At 40.6% G+C, this 20,039-nt stretch overlaps 1 protein-coding gene across 9 annotated transcripts in view; it reads left to right on the top strand.

Moving 5' to 3' along the window:
• BIRC6 (baculoviral IAP repeat containing 6) overlaps positions 1–20,039 on the top strand; it is a 142,530-nt gene that overhangs the window by 114,164 nt on the left and 8,327 nt on the right. For all 9 annotated transcript variants that reach the window (XM_082216209.1, XM_082216214.1, XM_082216212.1 and 6 more), the window contains 6 exons: positions 9,463–9,673; positions 11,657–11,802; positions 13,746–13,856; positions 16,837–17,054; positions 18,074–18,235; positions 18,772–18,849. In XM_082216209.1, the coding sequence (XP_082072335.1) occupies positions 9,463–9,673; positions 11,657–11,802; positions 13,746–13,856; positions 16,837–17,054; positions 18,074–18,235; positions 18,772–18,849 (926 nt within the window). The remainder of the gene's footprint in view (positions 1–9,462; positions 9,674–11,656; positions 11,803–13,745; positions 13,857–16,836; positions 17,055–18,073; positions 18,236–18,771; positions 18,850–20,039) is intronic.

The following is a 20,039-nucleotide window of genomic DNA, read 5'->3' as shown; positions in this document are numbered from 1 at the left end:
CAGTACAGCGCCCGCCACAGTGGGGAGTGTCGGGGCGCACAATGCGCCTCCTCCCCTCGCTAGTATTCACCCCGGAGCCGCGGCAAAGGTGTAAAAGAGCCACATGCGGCTCCGGAGCCGCGGGTTGCAGATCCCTGAGCTAGGGTGAAAGTTTTGCCTTGGAATCTCTCCCTTGCTGAGACTGCAAACTTCATTTAACTTGTTTCAAAGTTGCCTTCAATACCTAAATGATAAAAAGGTGGGAATTAAATCTGCATGAATAAATAGTATAGCGACACTTCATAATGTGGTATGTGGTACAGGAACTGGATTGAGTTAAAAAAATAAAAAGATGGGGAACAATGCATTCATCGCAGGAAGAATTCACTTTACACTCTTTACATCAAACTTGACATCACAGTGAATGTATACGGGCTGCCACTGGAAATGGTACCCCATAGTCCCAATTTGCCATGTGTTGTGAAGTCATTTTTTTCCTTTTTTTTCATTTATAAAACATCCACAGCCAGTTATTACAGTTACATGTAGTTGGAGCAAGGAAGTTCAGAAAGTCCTGTATTGGGGCAGAAAAAGATTTCTGATGTGGGTTTGGGCAGCATCTGCTTATTTCACATTATAATCTAGTTTATAATTTATGAGTTGGTTGTGAGTCATGAGTGGAATAGTGAATAGAAGAAAGGAAAACAGGTTTCAACACCCAGTGTAGCTGCTAGAAGGTGTGAGAATTGTTTTTTTGACTTAATTACCCATCAATTCTGTCTCTTGTATTTTTTTTGTTTGGTTTGTTGTTGTTTGTTTTTGGATTTTTGGGTTTTTTTTAGTATAATAGGTGATACTGCATGATAGCCATTGTTTGCCTTATTTTCCATTTTGGTTCCATATGCTCTGTTCATCCTGTTCTTTGAGAATATACATTTCAGTGGTATAAAAGGGTTTTTTATTGTCATCTGTAGCCAATTAAGCTATGTTAAATGGTTTGGAAAAAGAATTTAGAGCTGCTCAATATTATCTATTTCATGGTCCATTAGGCTTGGTTATTCTTAGTTTGGAGTCTCCTGGAATGTTCAGGAGAGCAAAAGAATAGTTATGTTTAGGGATGTCTTCTTCTGATGTATTGTTGAAAGTACTGTTCCCGTTCTTACTGATATCTTTAATATATTTTTGTCAAAACTACTATAAATACCCAAGATTAAATGTACTGTCAATCCCACAGTGAATGAGGAAATAACTGTGTACAAACTATTTTTATTATATCAGGTAATGTGTAGCTTCGGCCCAACTTCTTTATTATCTTCAGTTCCTGAATGTAAGCTTTGTAAGATACTAAAGCTCTTTAAATATATATATATTTCTATAGTGAAATAAAAATACTATGTACACTGATGCCTCATGATGGGAGTTAAACTGAAGTTTGTAAAAACCTTAAATTGCCATGGTACTGTGCTATGGAGGACAAGAAAGGAGCCATTTGCATGAACTGCTATATCTACCATCTAGATAATTTTTTTCCAGCAGACAGGCTGTTCAGATTTTTATTTTGTATTGGTTAAGGCTGTTTTCCAACCTCTTCCTCCATCCCTCCAGCTAAATTGTTAGACTTTAGAGAGAATAAAATTCCATGATATTAATGAATAGATAGATAGATAGATAGATAGATTCTTTATTGTCATTACACAAGTGCAACATTGCACAAAGTGCAACGAAATTGGATGCCATCCCTTAAAACAACAAAAGCAAGACAACAACAACAACCAAACAAACCACATTCCAGCCACACCCACACCACACCCATCAAACTCCCAGGTCACACTAACGAGTTACAGCATTCAAAAGGGCCACAGCTCTTGGATAGAAACTGTTTTTCAGTCTATTTGTCTTTGACTTGATGTTTCTATATCTTCTGCCAGAAGGCAGTAGTGCAAACAGACAGTGTCCCGGGTGAGATGAATCCTGCAGGATGTTATTTGCTTTCCTAAGACAACGGGAACCGTACAGTTCTTCCAAAGATGGGAGAGGATGACCAATAATCCTTTGGGCTGTGGTTATGACCTTCTGGAGCACCTTCCTCTCCCTAGCTGTACAACTGGAGAACCAAGCACAAATACAGTATGTAAGAATGCTCTCTATGGAGCCTCGGTAGAAGGACACCAGCAGTCTCTCACTCAGATTGTTCTTCTTTAAAAGTCTGAGGAAATAAATTCTCTGCTGGGCCTTCTTCACCAGAGCAGTGGTATGTGCGCTCCAAGTCATGCCCTGATCGATAGCTACTCCCAAAAACCTGAATTCCGCCACCCTCTCCACCCGTTCCCCGTTGATATACAAGGGCTGAATGTCCGCCTTTTTTTCCCTGTAATCCACCACCAATTCCTTGGTCTTAGCCGTATTAAGAGCCAGATTGTTCTCTCCACACCAAACACAGAGCCGCTCCACCTCGTCCCGATAGGCGGACTCATCCCCTCCTGAAATGAGCCCTACCACCGTAGTGTCATCAGCAAACTTGATGATTTTGTTGCTGGAATAGATGGCTGTACAGTCATACGTATAGATAGTGTAGAGCAGGGGACTCAACACACAACCCTGTGGTGAGCCGGTGTTAAGGCTAAGGGCTGTGGACATGTGTGACCCTACTCTAACCCTCTGGGAACGTTCTGACAAAAAATCCAAAACCCAGAGACAGGTGGAGTTGGAGAGTCCAATCGCCTCTAGCTTGGACACCAGTCTATGGGGGAGGATAGTGTTAAAAGCAGAGCTAAAATCCACAAACAGCAGCCTCACATAACTCCCCGGCTGCTCCAGATGGGACAGAGCAGCATGGAGAGTGGTATTGATGGCGTCTTCTGTGGATCTATTTGCTCTGTATGCAAACTGGTAGTTGTCAAAAGTTGATGGAAGACAGGAGATAATGTGACGGCGCACCAGTTTCTCAAAACACTTCATGAATGTGCTGTTTTTCAATGAATGCTGTGTTTTGTGTGGGCTTGGATTCTGTGTAGCAGTGCTAGAACAACTGAGTTGTGGAACTCCCTTCCTACAGAGGTGCACTTTGCAATTCCATTATACAGCTTTCAGCTGTTGTTGAAGATGGCACCTGATCATCCTGGCTTTTGACACTTGAGATGTGTATTTTTAGGACCCACCTCATTTTTGTAATTTTATGTTGTTTTAAACTGTTTTAAATACAGTGGTACCTCGGGTTACAAACGTTTCAGGTTGCAGACTCTTCAGGTTATAGACTCCGCTAACCCAGAAATAGTACCTCAGGTTAAGAACTTTGCTTCAGAATGAGAACAGAAATCGTGCAGTGGCGGTGCGGCGGCAGCAGGAGGCCCCATTAGCTAAAGTGGTGCTTCAGGTTAAGAACAGTTTCAGGTTAAGAATGGACCTCTGGAACGAATTAAGTTCTTAACCTGAGGTACCACTGTATTGTGTTTTAATATTAATGTGTTTTAATTGTTGTAACCTGCCCTGGGACCTTAGGGCGGGTAATAAATAACAATAGTAGTATTCACAGGCACTGATTTTTGCTTGCTTTGCATATTCAGGCGTATGGATATAGCTGAGATGTGTTTGTGTGAAATAAGCAATGCAGCATTCTACTAAAGCTGACACAGGTCAGAAAATAAGGCACATTCTTATGGCTGACATCCTTTCACATTAACCAGCTCACTGCCCCCAGGGTCTCTCCTTATGGAAAGACACATACAGACAAGCCCACTGATTGAGATTTTTGGTAGTTCCAAGCAAAGTTTGGCTGGCTTCATTCAAGGTATATCACTGCATAGAATATGAATGATTTCCCACGTTTCTGGCAGCAGCTTACTTCCTGGTTTTTGGAATACTTTACATATGAACTTTTAGGAAACGATCAGCTTGTATCCAGGAAAGTCCTTATGCTTGTGGAAGAACTTCTGCTTGAACAATTGGACTCATCCCTCTGCACAGACATTACCCCCCCCCCAAAAAAAAAATGTTCTGGAGGCTTCTGGGGAAATCCAGGACAGATTTGCAAGGACACATAGAGCAAGGAAAGGGACAGAATGTTCCTTGCGTAAACAGAAGCTATTGCATGAATGTGATCACTTTATTGGATACAGGCCCTAGTTTTAATCTTGAAGAATCTAGGAATGTCATTTGAGTCATTCCTAAATCTAACTGGAAAAGTCTGAAGCCATTGAGGGCTTTATATACCAACAATAGCAAATTTGCAACCTGTGCAGATCTCTGAGCAGAGGTGTTACATGCTGACGGGGTGTCGCATGTCATCAATCAAGCTGCAGCATTATGTACTACAAATTGTGCAAACCAGCCCCATGTGACAAAAAGCCCCCTTATTGGACAAAAAGACCAATGTTAAACACTAGTTTGGTACTAGTTCTTGCCATTTATTTAGTGCCCACTATGTGCTGAGCTTCCCCTGTGTAAGCAGGTAAAAGTTAATAAAATAAGCACCACTTAGTGTTAGGGCTTGAGTGATGTGGTGTTTTTAAAACTATGTATGTTTTATGTGCGTTAAAGTTTTTTTTATTAATATATATTTAGTTTGTGTCTCCTGAATTTTGTAACTGGATTTAATAAAGAGTTGCTTTCACATAGCATTCTAATTATGCACCTCAAATGAATGTGTATCTAAAGGCCAGATTTTGTGCCATAAATCAGCATTAATTAAATAGTCTAAAAGCAGGACGCGAGAAAGGTGACTGTGAAATCTGGATCACGGCAGAATTGACATTGAGAACCCTGAGTTCTTGAGAGCTGTCTTGCTTCTGAAGCCTGAGTATCAATCCAGCACGGTTTTCATTATGACATTTGCTGGTGTAGCAAGGCTGAACCGTGAAGAAGGAGACAGATTAGCAAGCAACAGATGTGGACAGGGATGCTATGTTTATCTTAGGGAGCTGTCAGTTAGCAATAATGATTCAAACAGAAACAGTATCTTGGAAATGAACAGCCTCATGTAATTTAAAATGTATAATAAATCACATGTAAATAGAATGAAAAAAAGTTTAGAAGGACTTACCCGTTTCCAAAGGGCATGAAGCAGCACACAGCAGGCTATCAACTGTAGTCACAATGTATTTTCTTCTTTCAAGGGCAAGTATAAAGAAAATGAAGACAGATTTCATAATGCCAAATAAAGGTGTCCTAGGGATGTGAGTGGCACTAAACCACTGAGTCTCTTGGGTTTGCCAATCAGAAGGTCGGCGGTTCAATTCCCCGCAACAGGGTGAGCTCCCATTGCTCAGTCCCTGCTCCTGCCAACCTAGCAGTTCAAAAGCACGCCAAAAGTGCAAGTAGATAAATAGGTACCGCTCCAGCAGGAAGATAAACGGCATTTCCGTGCGCTGCTCTGGTTTCACCAGAAGCGGCTTAGTCATGCTGGCCACATGACCCGGAAAAACTGCGGAAAAACGTCGGCTTCCTTGATCAGTAAAGCGAGATGAGCGCCGCAACCCCAGAGTCATCTGCGGCTGGACTTGTCAGGGGTCCTTTACCTTCACCTTTTTAGTGACAGGAAGAACTATCAACAAGGAGTAAGATTTGCCTAGTTTTAATGCTTTCTAGAACTTTATTTCTAGAAAATTGCACGTTTATGGGCAGCTTTCCTGTGCATTTACTTCAACCATTTCACTCAACAAGGCAATGTGGTGCAGTGACTGGAGTGCTTGACAAGGCCTGGGAGGCTTAGGTTCAAATCCCCACTCAGAGATGAAGGTTCATGGGTGACCTTTGGCCAGTCATTCTCTTTCAGTCTAACCTACATCACCAGAAGGCTCTTAAGGACTGCTGCTCTTGCTGCTGCTGCCCAGGAGGACTGCCTGCTGAGGGCATGAAGGGCCCTGTCCTTGCCTCTCTCCACCTGGCTTGGGACAGGGCTTGATAGGCTTCACAAGGACTGTGGCGGCTGCTCAGCAGAGAGGGCTCCTCTTTTAAACTGTTTTTAATTTTTATCTGTGTTGTTTTAAATGAGAGCATTTTGGCTGTGATCCCTGGAAGACCTGCACCCTGCCTTGAGGCCTTTTCCCATCCAGCTTGGGAGAGTGGAGCGCTGACTGACTCCAGCTACAAAAGCTGAGGCTGCTGAACAGATTCTTGGGCTGGAGTATTGTTTATGGGAGGTTGAGAGAGCTTGTGGGTGTTAACTGATATTATTGTTGTATCTTTAGTTTTAGATCTTATGATTTATGTGGAAATTGTTTACATTTGGTTGTGCACTTTTTGATGTGTTTTATTTATTGTTTATGACTTCTGTTACATTTGTAATTATGTAAATCTTGTCCTGTTGTAAGCCGGCTTGAGCATAGTTTCAACTATGGAAAGGTGGCATACAAATAAAATGATGATGATGATGATTTTTTTCCCCAAAGTAACACAAAATAGAAAAATTAATTCTAGTGAGCAATTCTGCTTTGTCCTCATTCTTAGGAGACTTTGTTCATCAGAGACCATTTACCTTAGACTGCACGTAAAGAGAATTTAGCATTAGGTCGAGATCCATTGCTTTTAAAAATTACCAGTGTTTGAATTGCTGGTTCAAGTGCTTTCTCTGCTAAATTTCATTTGTTTATGTGTTTTTATAAACAAAGAAGAAGAAACACCTTGACTTGTAGTCTCTTCAGCAGAGGGTACTGCACAGGTCATGACACCAGACAAGCTATATCCATGTACCAATTCCTGTTCAGTGTCTAAGTGAAATGTTGTGTTATGTCCCCATGGCAGCTATTGGTGCCAACAATGCTGTCTTGAAGTTTGAAATGTGCACACTGCTCCAAAAAAATTGCCAACCCTTTTCATAGTGAAACAGAAGATGACTTCAAGATCAAATGTACTAATAAAATAGGAAGTGCTACTGACGGATTCAGCCCTTCTTGAAAATGGAGGTGGTTTGGCTTTTCTGTCCAGCTAAAAAATGGTGTTAGGAACTAATTTACCTTTCCATATTTTGAATTTGATCATTGCCTTTCTCTAGGGATATAGAAGACTTTCTAATTTCTGAATACAGTATATTAACTACAGTTTTTGTCAACCCCTTCAAATTACTGGCGATTCTTTGTTCACATAAAGTTTAATCTGCTTTTTAAAATTTTGTATGTTGCAATGCCTTGTACTTTATTTCAGATTTAATACTGCTAACCTTAATTTTAATTGGTATTTACGTAAGTAATGTGGCTGTAGATCTAGCAAAACTAGGTTTCATGTAACAGTGTGTTTGCTTCTAATATGTTTTCACAAAGCTTATTTGTGTGAAGCTGTGGGTTATTCATGTGAAGTAACGGTCCTATTGTAACTATTCATACTTTCTGTAGATACAGGGTCATTGCTTCCACTGGCATGTAAAGGTTTAGGAAATTGTACATGCACATGGATAGATTGGGATTCATAGTCATTTTAAATTATTTTATTGTCTTCTAATGAGCACCATTTGCCTTTAGGGTATGAGTAGCTAAGAAGCTGCTCTCCAGATATTGTATGACTCCAACTTCTGTCAGTCTCAGCCAGCCAGTATGGCCAATAGTTAGGAATAATGCACCATCCCTGCTGCATGATGTGATATGATATTGGCAATATATTGTTTTAAATAGTAAAAAACAAAATAATATTTCTGTAGTATTCTGTTTTTTTAAAAAGTAACCAAAACATGAATACATATTATGTTTCCACATAACACTAAGCCATGGGTTGTTTTAACTGTAGTCTGTTTAATAAACCACAAACATACAGATCAGCAAACAAGCCATGAATTCTTTCTCCATAGTTTTGTTTTCAGATGTTCTTCCCATGGTAAGGGTAGGGTGGGGTGGCCAAACAAGCCATGGTTAAACAAGGCTGTTGGGTTCAGACAAAATTCCAAGCCATAATTAAAAGAAACCATGGTTCAGAAGTCAACAACAAACCATGACTTGTTGCCAGAAAATGTGTTTTGTGGCAGCAGAGCACAGTATAAAGCCATGATTTGTTGTTGCCCATAGTTAACCCAACTGAACAATCCCTCCAAATATTTTAACCAAAAATAACAACAGAATAAAAAAACCAGGCCTGTTCTCCTTGTGCAGAAGCAAAGTGTTGGATCACTTCATGGTGTTTGAGGGTCAGAAAGCCCATGTGTAACTTGGCTGCTTCATTCTACCAAATAGCTTCATGCTCAGGCTTGATTGGAAGATAGCTGGATAGGAGAAACAAGCCCCCTCTGGTCGTTCTTTAGTTTGTCCTGCTTGCCTTTTCTGGGAACATATGATTCTACCATCTCATTTGGGCTTTCACCCCTTTGAACTGTTTGTTTCTAGGCCAAGACCACTGCTTTTGTTTTGTCTTACCTTGTCTTGATTATACTGTCATCTGCAGAGGGAAATAGTGCCACTCACTATGATAATTTTTTGGGGTGTGTGTTCCTGAACTGAATTTCATTTACAAGCAAAGATTGTGTTAGGAACTCCCAAAATTGTTGCTTGTTAACTTCATCCTATGTTCTCAAACGCATAGTACATGTGTGGCCAACCTGATCTTGGGAATTTCCAAGGAAGAAAAGTCTGTAATGTCCCTAAGCAGCATGTTCTGATAGAAGACAGCTTCGTGAGAATTGCTTCCTGATGTTTATCATAAATCTGCATGGCCACTTCTGTGCTTTAAATGGAAATGGTTCAGTATTGTCCAGCGTTGCATTTCTTAATCATCACTTCTTTCTACTTGAGAACATCCAGTTCTTCAAGCTGGTCCTTGTGTTTTCTCTGGACTGTAGTCCAGGGTGGTGCCCTCTGGCTATGTGTACTCCCAACTCCTATCAGCATGGCCAATAGTCAGGGAGGATTGGAGTTGTAGTCATCTGGAGGGCATTCTGGTGGCTACCTGTGATCTAGGAAGTCACTATACCTATTGCCTATTCAACTTGCAAGCACCCTTGAACTAAGGTTCTCAAAATGTTTGGATGCTCTCAATGGTTTTAAATGTTTTCAAATTTTCCTGATACAGTGGTGCCCCATAAGACGAATGCCTCGCAAGACGGAAAACCCTCTAGACGAAAGGGTTTTCCGTTTTGGAGGTGCTTCGCAAAATGAATTTCCTATGGGCTTGCTTCGCAAGACGACAATGTCTTGCGAGTTCCTGCTGGTTTTTTTCCTTTCCCCCCCTTTTTCTAAGCCGCTTATCAGCTGATCCGATCAGCAGATAAGCCGTTAAAATCGCTAATCCGCCAATCCGTCAATGGGCTTCCTTCGCAAGATGAAAAAACCACTAGACGAAGAGAATCACAGAACGGATTATTTTCGTCTTGCGAGGCACCACTGTACTTCTAGATATGATTCTATTTTTAAATATATTGTTTTGTTATTTTGTTACTTCCTGCCCCAGGTTCCTTTGGGGGGGAAAGGGCAGGAAAGAAATTTAGATAATGATAGGTAACTATTTCTGCTGCATAGGATTTATCTAGTTGGTTGGAATTTTAACCATGTTGTTTTTCCTCTTCCCTAGTTTTGGATATGGCCAGGCATGTTCCCCTGTACAGAGCTCTGTTAGAGCTTCTCCGAGCTATTGCTTCATGCACATCTATGGTGCCATTGTTGCTGCCTCTGTCTGGGGAAAATGGAGAAGAGGAAGAAGAGCAACTGGAGTCCCAGACTTCAGTTGGAACTCTGTTGGCTAAAATGAAGACGTGTGTTGATACTTATACTAACCGACTGAGGTATTTTCTTAACCTCGTAGAATTTTATGAATACCATGTGTTACCATTTTCACTCAGAACTGTTCTCACTAAGGTTAGAAACTTGTATCTGTGCTGTACCACTTCTGACTGCAAGTTACGATTCTCAGAATTAAATGCTTGTTTTTGGAAAAAAATTCCCTGTACATAGATAAGACACAGGTTTACCACATCATTGTCAACTAAACTATATATTGTTTATTTCCTATCTTAAACACAGGTTCCGGGGTGTATTGTAAATCAAATGCAAAGAAAGGCATATCTTTAATGAAAATTCTCTCACAGCTGTCAACATCTGACAGTCTTTTAACCAGTCTTCCTCATCCTGGCACTCTCCGGGTATTATTGGACTCCCAACTCCCATCGTCCCAGTTTATTATTCATGCTGACTGGGCAGATGGGAACTGGAGTCCAACAACATCTACAGGGTACCAGGTTTGAGAAGACAGCATTTAACCAAGGATACAGCACCTCTTGTTTAGAAGACTGGATTTTTTAGACCAGAGGAGTTCCTTGCCCTCTCAGAATCTGCCAGTCTCTTGGACAGGAAGTTGTGTTTACTGTCAACTATTAACTAGAAGGTAATCCCAGAGGCCCCTTCTGCCTGATACCTTGGTTTCCAGAGTTGGCAGTCACCAAGTTTGCTTGCAGACCAGCCAAGTACAGTAAATCTCTCGTGTAAATCTCTGCAGCCAGATCTTCTATGACTATGAACCTCGAAGCTGAACAGCAAGTGCATAGCTTTTTACTAGTTCATATATAAAATGGTAAAATGAGAAACACCTAAGGTCTGCCAGGCTTTTGAAATAACACATGCACAATTTTGCTGTTAGGTCTGTTGACAAAGGTTGACACTGTTGATCTGAGACCATTTCTTGATGGAAGACGTGCCTGGCAACAGCAGAATTATAGTTGCACTCCATTTTCCAGACACGTCTTCCACTGAGAAACTGGAGATTTCTCCAGAGGTCCCAGCAACATTTTTTTTGCAGTAAAAAAATTCCATGTATTGTAATGTCATTGTGATGTCAAATTATTGACAGGTGGGTGGCCTCACCCATCAAATTTGACCTGCAAAGCTACATGTGATAAAGATCAGGCTCACATAGCCAAAAAGGTTTCCCATTCCAGCTTTAAAAGCTGAAATTTGAATAGGGTATCCTAAAGTTCAACTTGGTTAGGAACTGCTTGGTTAGAGGAGAATCTGTTGGGCTTGTTCTGTTTTAGTCTGCTTAGGTAAACTGAAAAAGAAGCTGTCCATTTGAAATCAAAAGCAGCATGCTTTGAGCTGAATGTAAAAAAGGAGGTTCTAAGCATTTTACAATTATAATTCCAATATGTTCTATATCACCCGACAGCCAAGGATCACAGGGCTGTTTAGAATATAAAGACACAAAAATGCATAACATAATAACAAACAAGACAATAATATTGTTTCATTGAGCACCTAATAAAATTTAATGGATTATAAGTTTGTATGTAATGGATGTTGTTGGCTGGCTATAGAATGTTTTCATTTTATAAATTCTGGTTGACTTTTCTAGAATTTGTGAGACATAATTTTGTTTTAGTTTTTATTTCCTTTTTAGACACATACCAGGTTTTTTTTTTAGATTCCCTTGATATACCAGAAGACTAGTCACTTGTGCATATGCACCTTGCTACATTGTAAATGAGGCTTCTGAGTTGTCCAGGATGATTAAGTAGGAACCTTGAACCAAATTCCCCAAGAATTTCTTCTATTGGCATTATACTTTCCACCATTCCCTTAACATTAAACACACTTTTGCTGACCTGGGAAGTCATTGTATTTAATGAACAAACTTAGTTGGTCTCTAAGGTACTACTGGACAATTTTAATTTTTTTATATATTTAATGGCAAATACACAGCAATTGGTAGTAGAGGGAATCTGCATTTCCATTGACAGTTTTCCCTAAAACCCTAGTCATTTCTTATTTTGTAGGTCTAAAAAGGACAAGACTAAAACTGGAGTGAAGTCAGATACTTCAGATCAAGAGCCAGAGGGACTGACGCTTTTGGTACCAGATATCCAAAGGACTGCTGAGATAGTTTATGCTGCTACAACAAGTTTGCGCCAGGCAAACCAAGGTAAACAATGTCAGCAGCACATCTTTGCTGCAGACCTACCTGGAGTATTTATTTATTTACCTGACCAATTTATATATACCACTTAATTACAATAATCTCTAAATGTACATATACATAAACTGTAAAAGCAACCTGACTTTCAACAAAAGGATATAAGAATGGTTAATTAGGGGCATTAACAACTACTACTACTACTACTACTGCTGCTGCTGCTGCTGCTGCTGCTCCTCCTCTATACTGACCTTCATCCAAGGATCACAAAGCTGTTTACAATATGAAACCACAAAAATAGTAACAAACAAAAGCAATAACCCCACCACACACAGTTTAAAAGGCCGTAGTTTGTTTAATTGGCCAAAGGCCTAGAAGAGGAATGTTTTTGCCTGGCACCAAAAGATACTTAACGAAGGCACCAGGCAAACCTTCCTGGGAAGAGAATTCAACAAACAGGGAGGCACCACAAAAAAAGGCTTGTTCTCATGTTGCTGCTCTCTAGACCTCTTGCGGAAGAGGCACATCAAGAATAAACATATAAGCAAATGGATAAAACTACTGGTTTCTTAATATTTATACTACTTTAAAAATATCAGTATAATTATAATTCCCACCATTGAGCAGGGCTACCATGGTAGGAAGTTCCACAGGGCAATACCAAGGTGAATAACGCAATTGAGGCAAAACTTGTAAACGCTTTTGTCAATGACACATACAACCTTTTCTTATAAAACATCCTCATCAATACTTTGATGGTAGGACTGGAACTAAACCAAAAATAGGTTGGATCCAAATTAAGCATGGTATAAGGTTAAGTTGTCAGATCTTGATTTTGCTCCACAGGTGTGCCAACTATGAAGGTGGGAGGGCCCTTGGGAACCCACAGTGGCTTCAAGGCCCTCTTGCTGTTTGTGAAGAGCTTTAAAACAGCTCCCACTTGAGCCTCTATAGGCTGAAAGAGGAATAATAAATAAATAAATAAATAAATAAATAAATAATTTATTGTTTATACCCCCCAAAAAAATCTGGCTGGGTTTCCCCAGCCACTCTGGGCGGCTTCCAAAATAATATTAAAATACTATAATACATCAAACATTAAAAGCTTCCCAAAACAGGGCTGCCTTCAGATGTCTTCTAAAAGTTTGGTAGTTGTTGTTCTCTTTGAAATCTGGTAGGAGGGCATTCCACAGGGCGGGTGCCACTACCCAGAAGGCCCTCTGCCTGGTTCCCTGTAACTTGGCTTCTTTGCAGTGAGGGAACCACCAGAAGGCCCTCGGTGCTGGACCTCAGTGTCCGGGCAGAACGATGGGGGTGGAGACGTTCCTTCAGGTATACTGGGCTGAGGCTGTTTAGGGCTTTAAAGGTCAGCACCAACACTTTGAATTGTGCTCGGAAAGGAACAGAAACTCCTTTGCAAAAAGCGTGGGGGGGGCTGTTTTAAAGTACTCTCTGAAGCAGCCCTGCACTTCTCCTTTAAGTGGGTGTCAGGAAGTTGGGGGGAGGGGGAAAAGGCCTATTTGCACAGGCTGTTTTCTCCTCTCCCCTACCACCTGCTTCCTTAAAAGAGAAGCACAGAGCTATTTCAGAGAGCACTTTTGCAAAGGGCTTTAACACCTGCTCATTAGCTGATGAGTGGGGACAGAAAAGATTGCTTCCTTGGCTGCACATTTGTGTTCCCTGCTGGAAGCAGGAACACATTCAGTGCAGGATTAAACCCTGCCCTCCATGCTCCCAATCAGCTGACATTATCAGTAACATCAGCCGGTGGGCAGATAGAGATAGTTTGGCAAAAACAGCCTCATGTGTCAAATAAAACACTTGGCAAGCCAGTATTTGCTCATAGGCCAGAGGTTCCCAACCCCTGACCAAAGGGAAACTTGTGAGATAAATTTCATATAAATCAGTTTTGGCTTATGCGGTTTCTTTAATATGATTTTTTTCTTACACAGAGAGAAAATTGGCTGAATACTCTAAAAAAGCTGCCGTGAAGCCCAAGCCCTTGTCGGTTTTAAGATCCCTTGAAGAAAAATATGTGGTTGTAATGAAAAAGCTCCAGTTTGGTAAGTTGAAAATCAGTCTGAACCTTCTGTATTGAAACACAAAATGCATGTCTGGGGTCAAAGTCACAATGGAAAACCTGCATATCTATGTGTATGAACATGAGTAAGAGATTGAAGATATTATATGCCTTCAGTGTGCATATGAACACACGAAGATGGATTCCCTTCCTAGGAAGCTTACAATTTAGAATTTTACACAGGGGATGAATTACAGATGAATGAAAAATGAGAAAAAGTGGAGGCAGAGCAAATAGAGAGAAATTTGTTGGTTACATTTGCTTAGGTTCAGAAGCCGAATTAGACCAGGGTTAGCCAATGTAGTGCCCTCATATGTTTTTGAATGATACCTCCCCTCATTCCTGGCCATTGGTCATGCTTGCTAGGACTGGTGGGAGTTGGAGTTCTACAACATCTTCTGAGTGAAGAGGAGGCCCCAGGTTTGTGGAGCTAGAGGAATGTAAATGTATCTAAACATAAAAGTGTTAGTAACTCCACTGTACAAAATCTCTAGAAAGCTAGGGGATCATTTGTTTATTTATATATTTATTATATAATCTTTGAAAATCAAAGCTGTTTACAACAAGAATACCTATATATATTGAAACCATGTAAAATTATAAAATATAACATCAGAAAACATCAACCACCATAAACTACAGAAAGATGTTTTCTTAATTACCTGCGTAATCTTGGTGGCATAGAAAAGTTTTTAGCAGGCATTTAAGGTTAAAACAGAGGCACCTGCTGAATCTCTATTGGCAGAGCATTTCACAGGAATTGGCCGAAGGAACTAAAGGCTCAATTGCTTGTTGCTGTCAGATATGCCTTGCCAACTTTAAGCAATAACCAGCAAAGCTCTGCAGATGGTCTCTGTGATCAAGCCAGGGATAAAAGTTTAGGCAGTCCTTAAGGTACGCTGGTGGCGCTGTGGTCTAAATCACAGAGCCTAGTGCTTGCTGATCGGAAGGTTGGAGGTTCAAATCCCTGCAACAGGGTGAGCTCCCGTTGCTCGGTCCCTGCTCCTGCCAACCTAGCAGTTTGAAAGCATGTCAAAGTGCAAGTAGATAAATAGGTATCGCTCCAGCAGGAAGGTAAACGGCGCTTCCGTGCGCTGCTCTGGTTTTGCCAGAAGCGGCTTTGTCATTCTAGCCACATGACCTGGAAGCTGTCTGTGGACAAACGCCGGCTCCCTCGGCCTATAGAGCGAGATGAGCGCTGCAACCTCCGAGTTGTCCACGACTGGACCTAACGGTCAGGGGTACCTTTACCTTTTAAGGTACACTGGACCTAAGTAATTCAGGACTTGCATAGTAGGGTTGCCATACATCTGGGAAATCCTGGACATATCCACTTTGGGGGGGTCTACATGCCTGTCTGGGGGAATTTTTACAATCTCAAGCAAATGTCTGGGTTTCTGGGGTTAAAAAAAAGGTGTGAGTGTGGCAGCTCGGGTAACCCAGGCCCTGGCTCTATTTCAGCCTCTGGTGCAGGTGGCAACCCAATAAGAACCTTAAACCTGGTCCAGTAGTAGATGGGAAGCCAGTGCCAATGTTTTAACAATGGTGTCACATGTTGCCAGCCATGTGCCCCCCCCCCAAAAAAAAAAAATTCAGAAGCCTGGCCGCTGCATTTTGCCCCAGTTGGCGCTTCTGAACCAACCCTATATAGAGGACATTGCAGTAATCCAGTCTTGAGATTACCCGTACATGGACTACAGGTCAGCCTATCTCTGTCCACGAATGGCTATAGCTGGCAAACCAGACAGAACCAGAACTTACTATTTGAAGGTTAAGTAGTATGCAGTCTTAATTCTTGCTTAGAAAACAGAACAAAGACACTTAACATCTCTAGGAAATTATCAGCAATTTTTCTACGTAGCCTGAAGCTGAAAGAGAATGCACAAGTAGTTTATGATCCAAGAAGAACATGTTAATAAGTCGGTATGTGTAAATTTTTCTTGGTTTTTGCAGTAAGACTGCTCTCTGTCATTTGTGAGGAAACGTGGCAGCCAAATCCATAGATGCTGGAGATAATCTTCAAGTAATCCATCAGATTTGTCATGCTGCGGCTGTCTTTCTCAAGGAGAGAATATTTAAAAATCAGCGTTTATCAGTAGCTTTGGGAGGTCCTAGATGATCAGCCAGTGACAGTATTTTAGAGTTTATCCAAGATACTAGTTAGTCTCTAAGAAGGATCATGATATTAGCTTGTTTTGGTCTTCATGGGCTTCATCTAGTGAAAAGTTGATTTTTCACATTAACTAAGGATAATAATGAAAGTAAACAATTGTTTGTGTGGCAATTAAACCAGCCTTGTTTTGTAACCCTATTTCTGAAAGTCCTCTGCTTGGTTACGTTTCCTGTCTTGTACAAGCTCCATATGGCTAATGATAATACTGATGCTTAGAAGTGATACATTTCCCCCCCCCCTTTAGAGTATTCAGATGTTCCACATATATCAGCTTGGTCTCTGTTAGATGCTGCTTGGTTTGTGTTGTGTAAAAAATCTTGCTTGTATATTTGGGGTAAGGAAGAGTAGTGATGTTTGCAGTTAAACTGCATAAATACCTGCCAAGCAGGTAAGCTGAATTCTGCTAATGAGACAGAAAATAAGTTCAGGAGACCTAGAGATGTATTTTTGGTCCATAAAGTATAATGTGTTAATTTTGTTTTCTCCTATGATCATTTATCAATAATGCAGCTTCACACTATTGTCAATTGACTCTTTAATGATGCCCAATTAGAATAATTTTAGTATAATAGTGTGTGTTAGCAAGACTAGCAAGGTATCTTACATATCTTTTTAACAATGGGAAGGTATTTGGGTCTGCCTATTTATCTTACTGTATTGAATTGCTTGTTGCTATGGGGAGGGGGGAAATGAAATATTTATATACAGACTGATGTTTCCATTAATTTTGATACTTCATACAATTTAATTATATTCTAATAAATTAAAATGTTACTTTTTACTCCTTTAGATACCTTTGAGATGGTTTCAGAAGATGACGATGGAAAACTGGTGTTTAAAGTAAATTACCACTACATGTCACAGGTGAAAAATGCTAGTGATGCAAACAGTGCTGCCAGAGCCAGACGTCTTGCTCAAGAAGCTGTAACACTTTCTACATCGCTGCCTCTTTCCTCTTCATCCAGTGTCTTTGTCCGCTGTGATGAGGAGAGACTAGACATCATGAAGGTAAAAAAATCAGACTTGTGTTCCAAAAACAGCAGGTCTCTGATGTGTCTAAATCACGTTAATGCTTATTTTGCATGATTTATTCTGCTTCGACGGGACTTGGAGAAGGAGAGGGAACTTTTTAATGTACTGCTCCTGCTCGCCTCCACTTCAGAAACTTCCAGGGCACTGATGATAAATTTGAAAAAGTGCATCTTCCTAAAAGCCTGGTCAGCACCTATTTTTTGCCAGAAGTTCTCTTTAGCTGGGGTGGGGATGGAGGACTTTCCTACCAAATTAGCCTATTGCTAAGTCTTCTTGCAACAGTTGCTGTTTCTGTTGTGCCTTTTATTTTATTTTTACTTCTTGGCTGACAGGTATGCAGGTGAGATTTGGCCCACTGGCTGCCTGATACTTATCCCCCTTTGCTAGATGTTTACTACTCTTTGATTCAAGGAAACGAAGTTGGAGGAGAGAGGGAAAGATGTGCATGTGTGACACTAGAATCCTAGTGTCCTAGTGAATCCTAGTGACTGGGGGTCCTGGAGGAGATCATGTGGCTTATGGGCAGAGGGGCTGTGTCTTTGTTGAGGGAGTAAACATGCAAGATAGCATTGGACTTGTCAATGGTATTTCTCTAGAATAAGACCTGGTCCAGTGAACACATGCAGTTCTAATTAGAGACAGAGGGAAAATGTGTTTGGTTCATATTAAAAATGCAGACCCACTTAATTTGCACTTCCCAAAACCAATCTGCAAACCAAATACAGCTATCCTTCAAAATCCACAAGCAAAAGAGAGCACAAAAAATGCTTATAATACCCAATTCCTTGCAAAAACACACATAGATTTTTGTGCAGACCTTTCTTTTTAAAAAATCACAAAATAATTCAGAAATGGTGCAAATTGGATACAAGAATGGAAAAATGAGAAGCTAAGAGAAACAGACAGGATTTGTCCAACCCTAGTTCAAAAGTGTTGTATATGATATACTAGTTTCCCAATCTGGTTGCTATAACATTATTTGTCTTTTTCAATAGGTTTTGATAACTGGCCCAGCAGACACACCTTATGCAAATGGCTGTTTTGAATTTGATGTGTATTTTCCGCAAGACTATCCTAATTCACCTCCACTTGTAAATCTGGAAACAACTGGAGGACACAGTGTGAGATTCAATCCAAATCTTTACAATGATGGCAAGGTAAATAGTTTTCCTATTTTATTGCAGGCTAATGTGGTTGAAACAATTTCTAGTCATTCTGAGTAAATAGGTACCTATGGATAGCTTAACTTACATGGGTAACCATATACCCTATTTACTTGAATCTTATGCTCACCTTTTTTGGCCAAATTATGTTCGAAAAATTAAGGTGCACATTAGATTTGATGGCACATTATGCTTGAGTACATATGGTAACACGTTGATTAATTTTTTTCAAGAAGCCTATCTGCTTTACTCTAGGATATAGTCCAGTTGCTTGGCAGTGTCTCACAAAAGCCTCTCAGTGAATGGAAGCAGGCATCCATGTATGGATTGCCTTTCTGGAAGCAAACTGTACTGTAGTAATGAAAGAGGGATCCTGCTTTACTGAAGAGAGAATAGGGATGACGATGTTGAATTAGACAGCACCAGTCAACTCATATATGAAAATCATATAAAATCTGTGGATTAGAACAATGTATAAAGTGCAACCATGATATTTATATATATAACTGTTCAAAACCTTTTTTCTTCAGGTTTGCTTAAGTATTCTTAACACCTGGCATGGAAGACCAGAAGAGAAGTGGAATCCCCAGACATCAAGCTTTTTACAAGTATGTGGCTTTCTTCAGTGTGGAAGCTGGAGGGTGGGTGTGTAAATAATTCAGAAAACAAAGTTTTTTTCTGCAAGACAAAAGCCTCAAAAGCCAATGTATTTCCAGCACTGCATCTTGTTCTCTGATATCATTTCAAATAAATAAACGTGGGACAATCTAAATTATCATTCGATGATCTTGTATTTACTTCAGTGCAGTCACTTTTTATGCACTTTTTATGCAGCAGTACAAAAAAAAAATCCTGAAAATTGGGGAGTCTTGGTGCAGCTCAAGGTGCACTTTGGAAAGTATGTTTGAGAATTATGAGATCCCAGTCTATATATTGAAATAGCTCAAAAAATCAATAGAAATATACTTTCCAACAAGAAGAATTAGTATGTGTGTTCAAGTTAAAATGAAGTGTTTTTGTAATGTTGTCATGCCTAGAATATGCCTTAAATATATTCAGCTTACTGGAGGACTTCCGGGTTAGCGCCTCCGGCAATGGCGGATTTCATCTGATCGGGAGGAATCCGCTCCGTGGAAATCAGGGTCTGGACCGCCACGGCGAGGCGGAGACCCACCAAAAACCACAGGCGGGAGAAGCCTGTGGATGTGGGATTCGGCTGGCACCTTTTGCGCCTCCCCTACTCGCGGGGAAACCCGGTTTCGGGGATCCGGAGCAACATGGGGTGAGCGCTGCGGTGCTTCGAATTGACTGCTTCTTTCACGGAGTGAAGCCGCATTGCTGTTGCCGGAGAGCGCTGACTTTTTCCTGTGGACAATTGGACTCTAAACAACTACCCGTGAGTAGAACGGAAAATTGGATTTCTAAACTTCTTAATTTGGCAACAAAACGGGAAGGCTTCAAACAGGAAGTCTGCCTTCCTCTTTTGTAAATAGATTGAAGCAAAGACGTTGCAAGCTAAAGCCTGGAAAGTCTTTTGTAAAGGATTAAATCTCCATCGGTTAAAATTACTAAACCCCCCTTGGAAGCAGGAGAAGAGGGGGGAAATTCTAGATCGTTTAAGCCTGCAGGAGAGAGAGTGAAGAAAGATAAATCACCACCGTTTCGAACCTGGGAACGGGCTGCCAGTAAGATTGACGTTTTAGGAAAGTTCATTGACTGTGAATAAAACGTATGTTGACAGATAGTTAAATAAGAGAAATATATTGTTTCCACTGTTTCCTTTTGCACTTAAAAAGGA

Source organism: Podarcis vaucheri (genome assembly GCF_965113315.1).
Source record: "Podarcis vaucheri genome assembly, chromosome: 3".
Classification (NCBI taxonomy): Eukaryota; Metazoa; Chordata; class Lepidosauria; order Squamata; family Lacertidae; genus Podarcis; species Podarcis vaucheri.
Note: the sequence above shows the minus strand (reverse complement) of the source record. Positions and strands in the feature narration are given on the sequence as shown.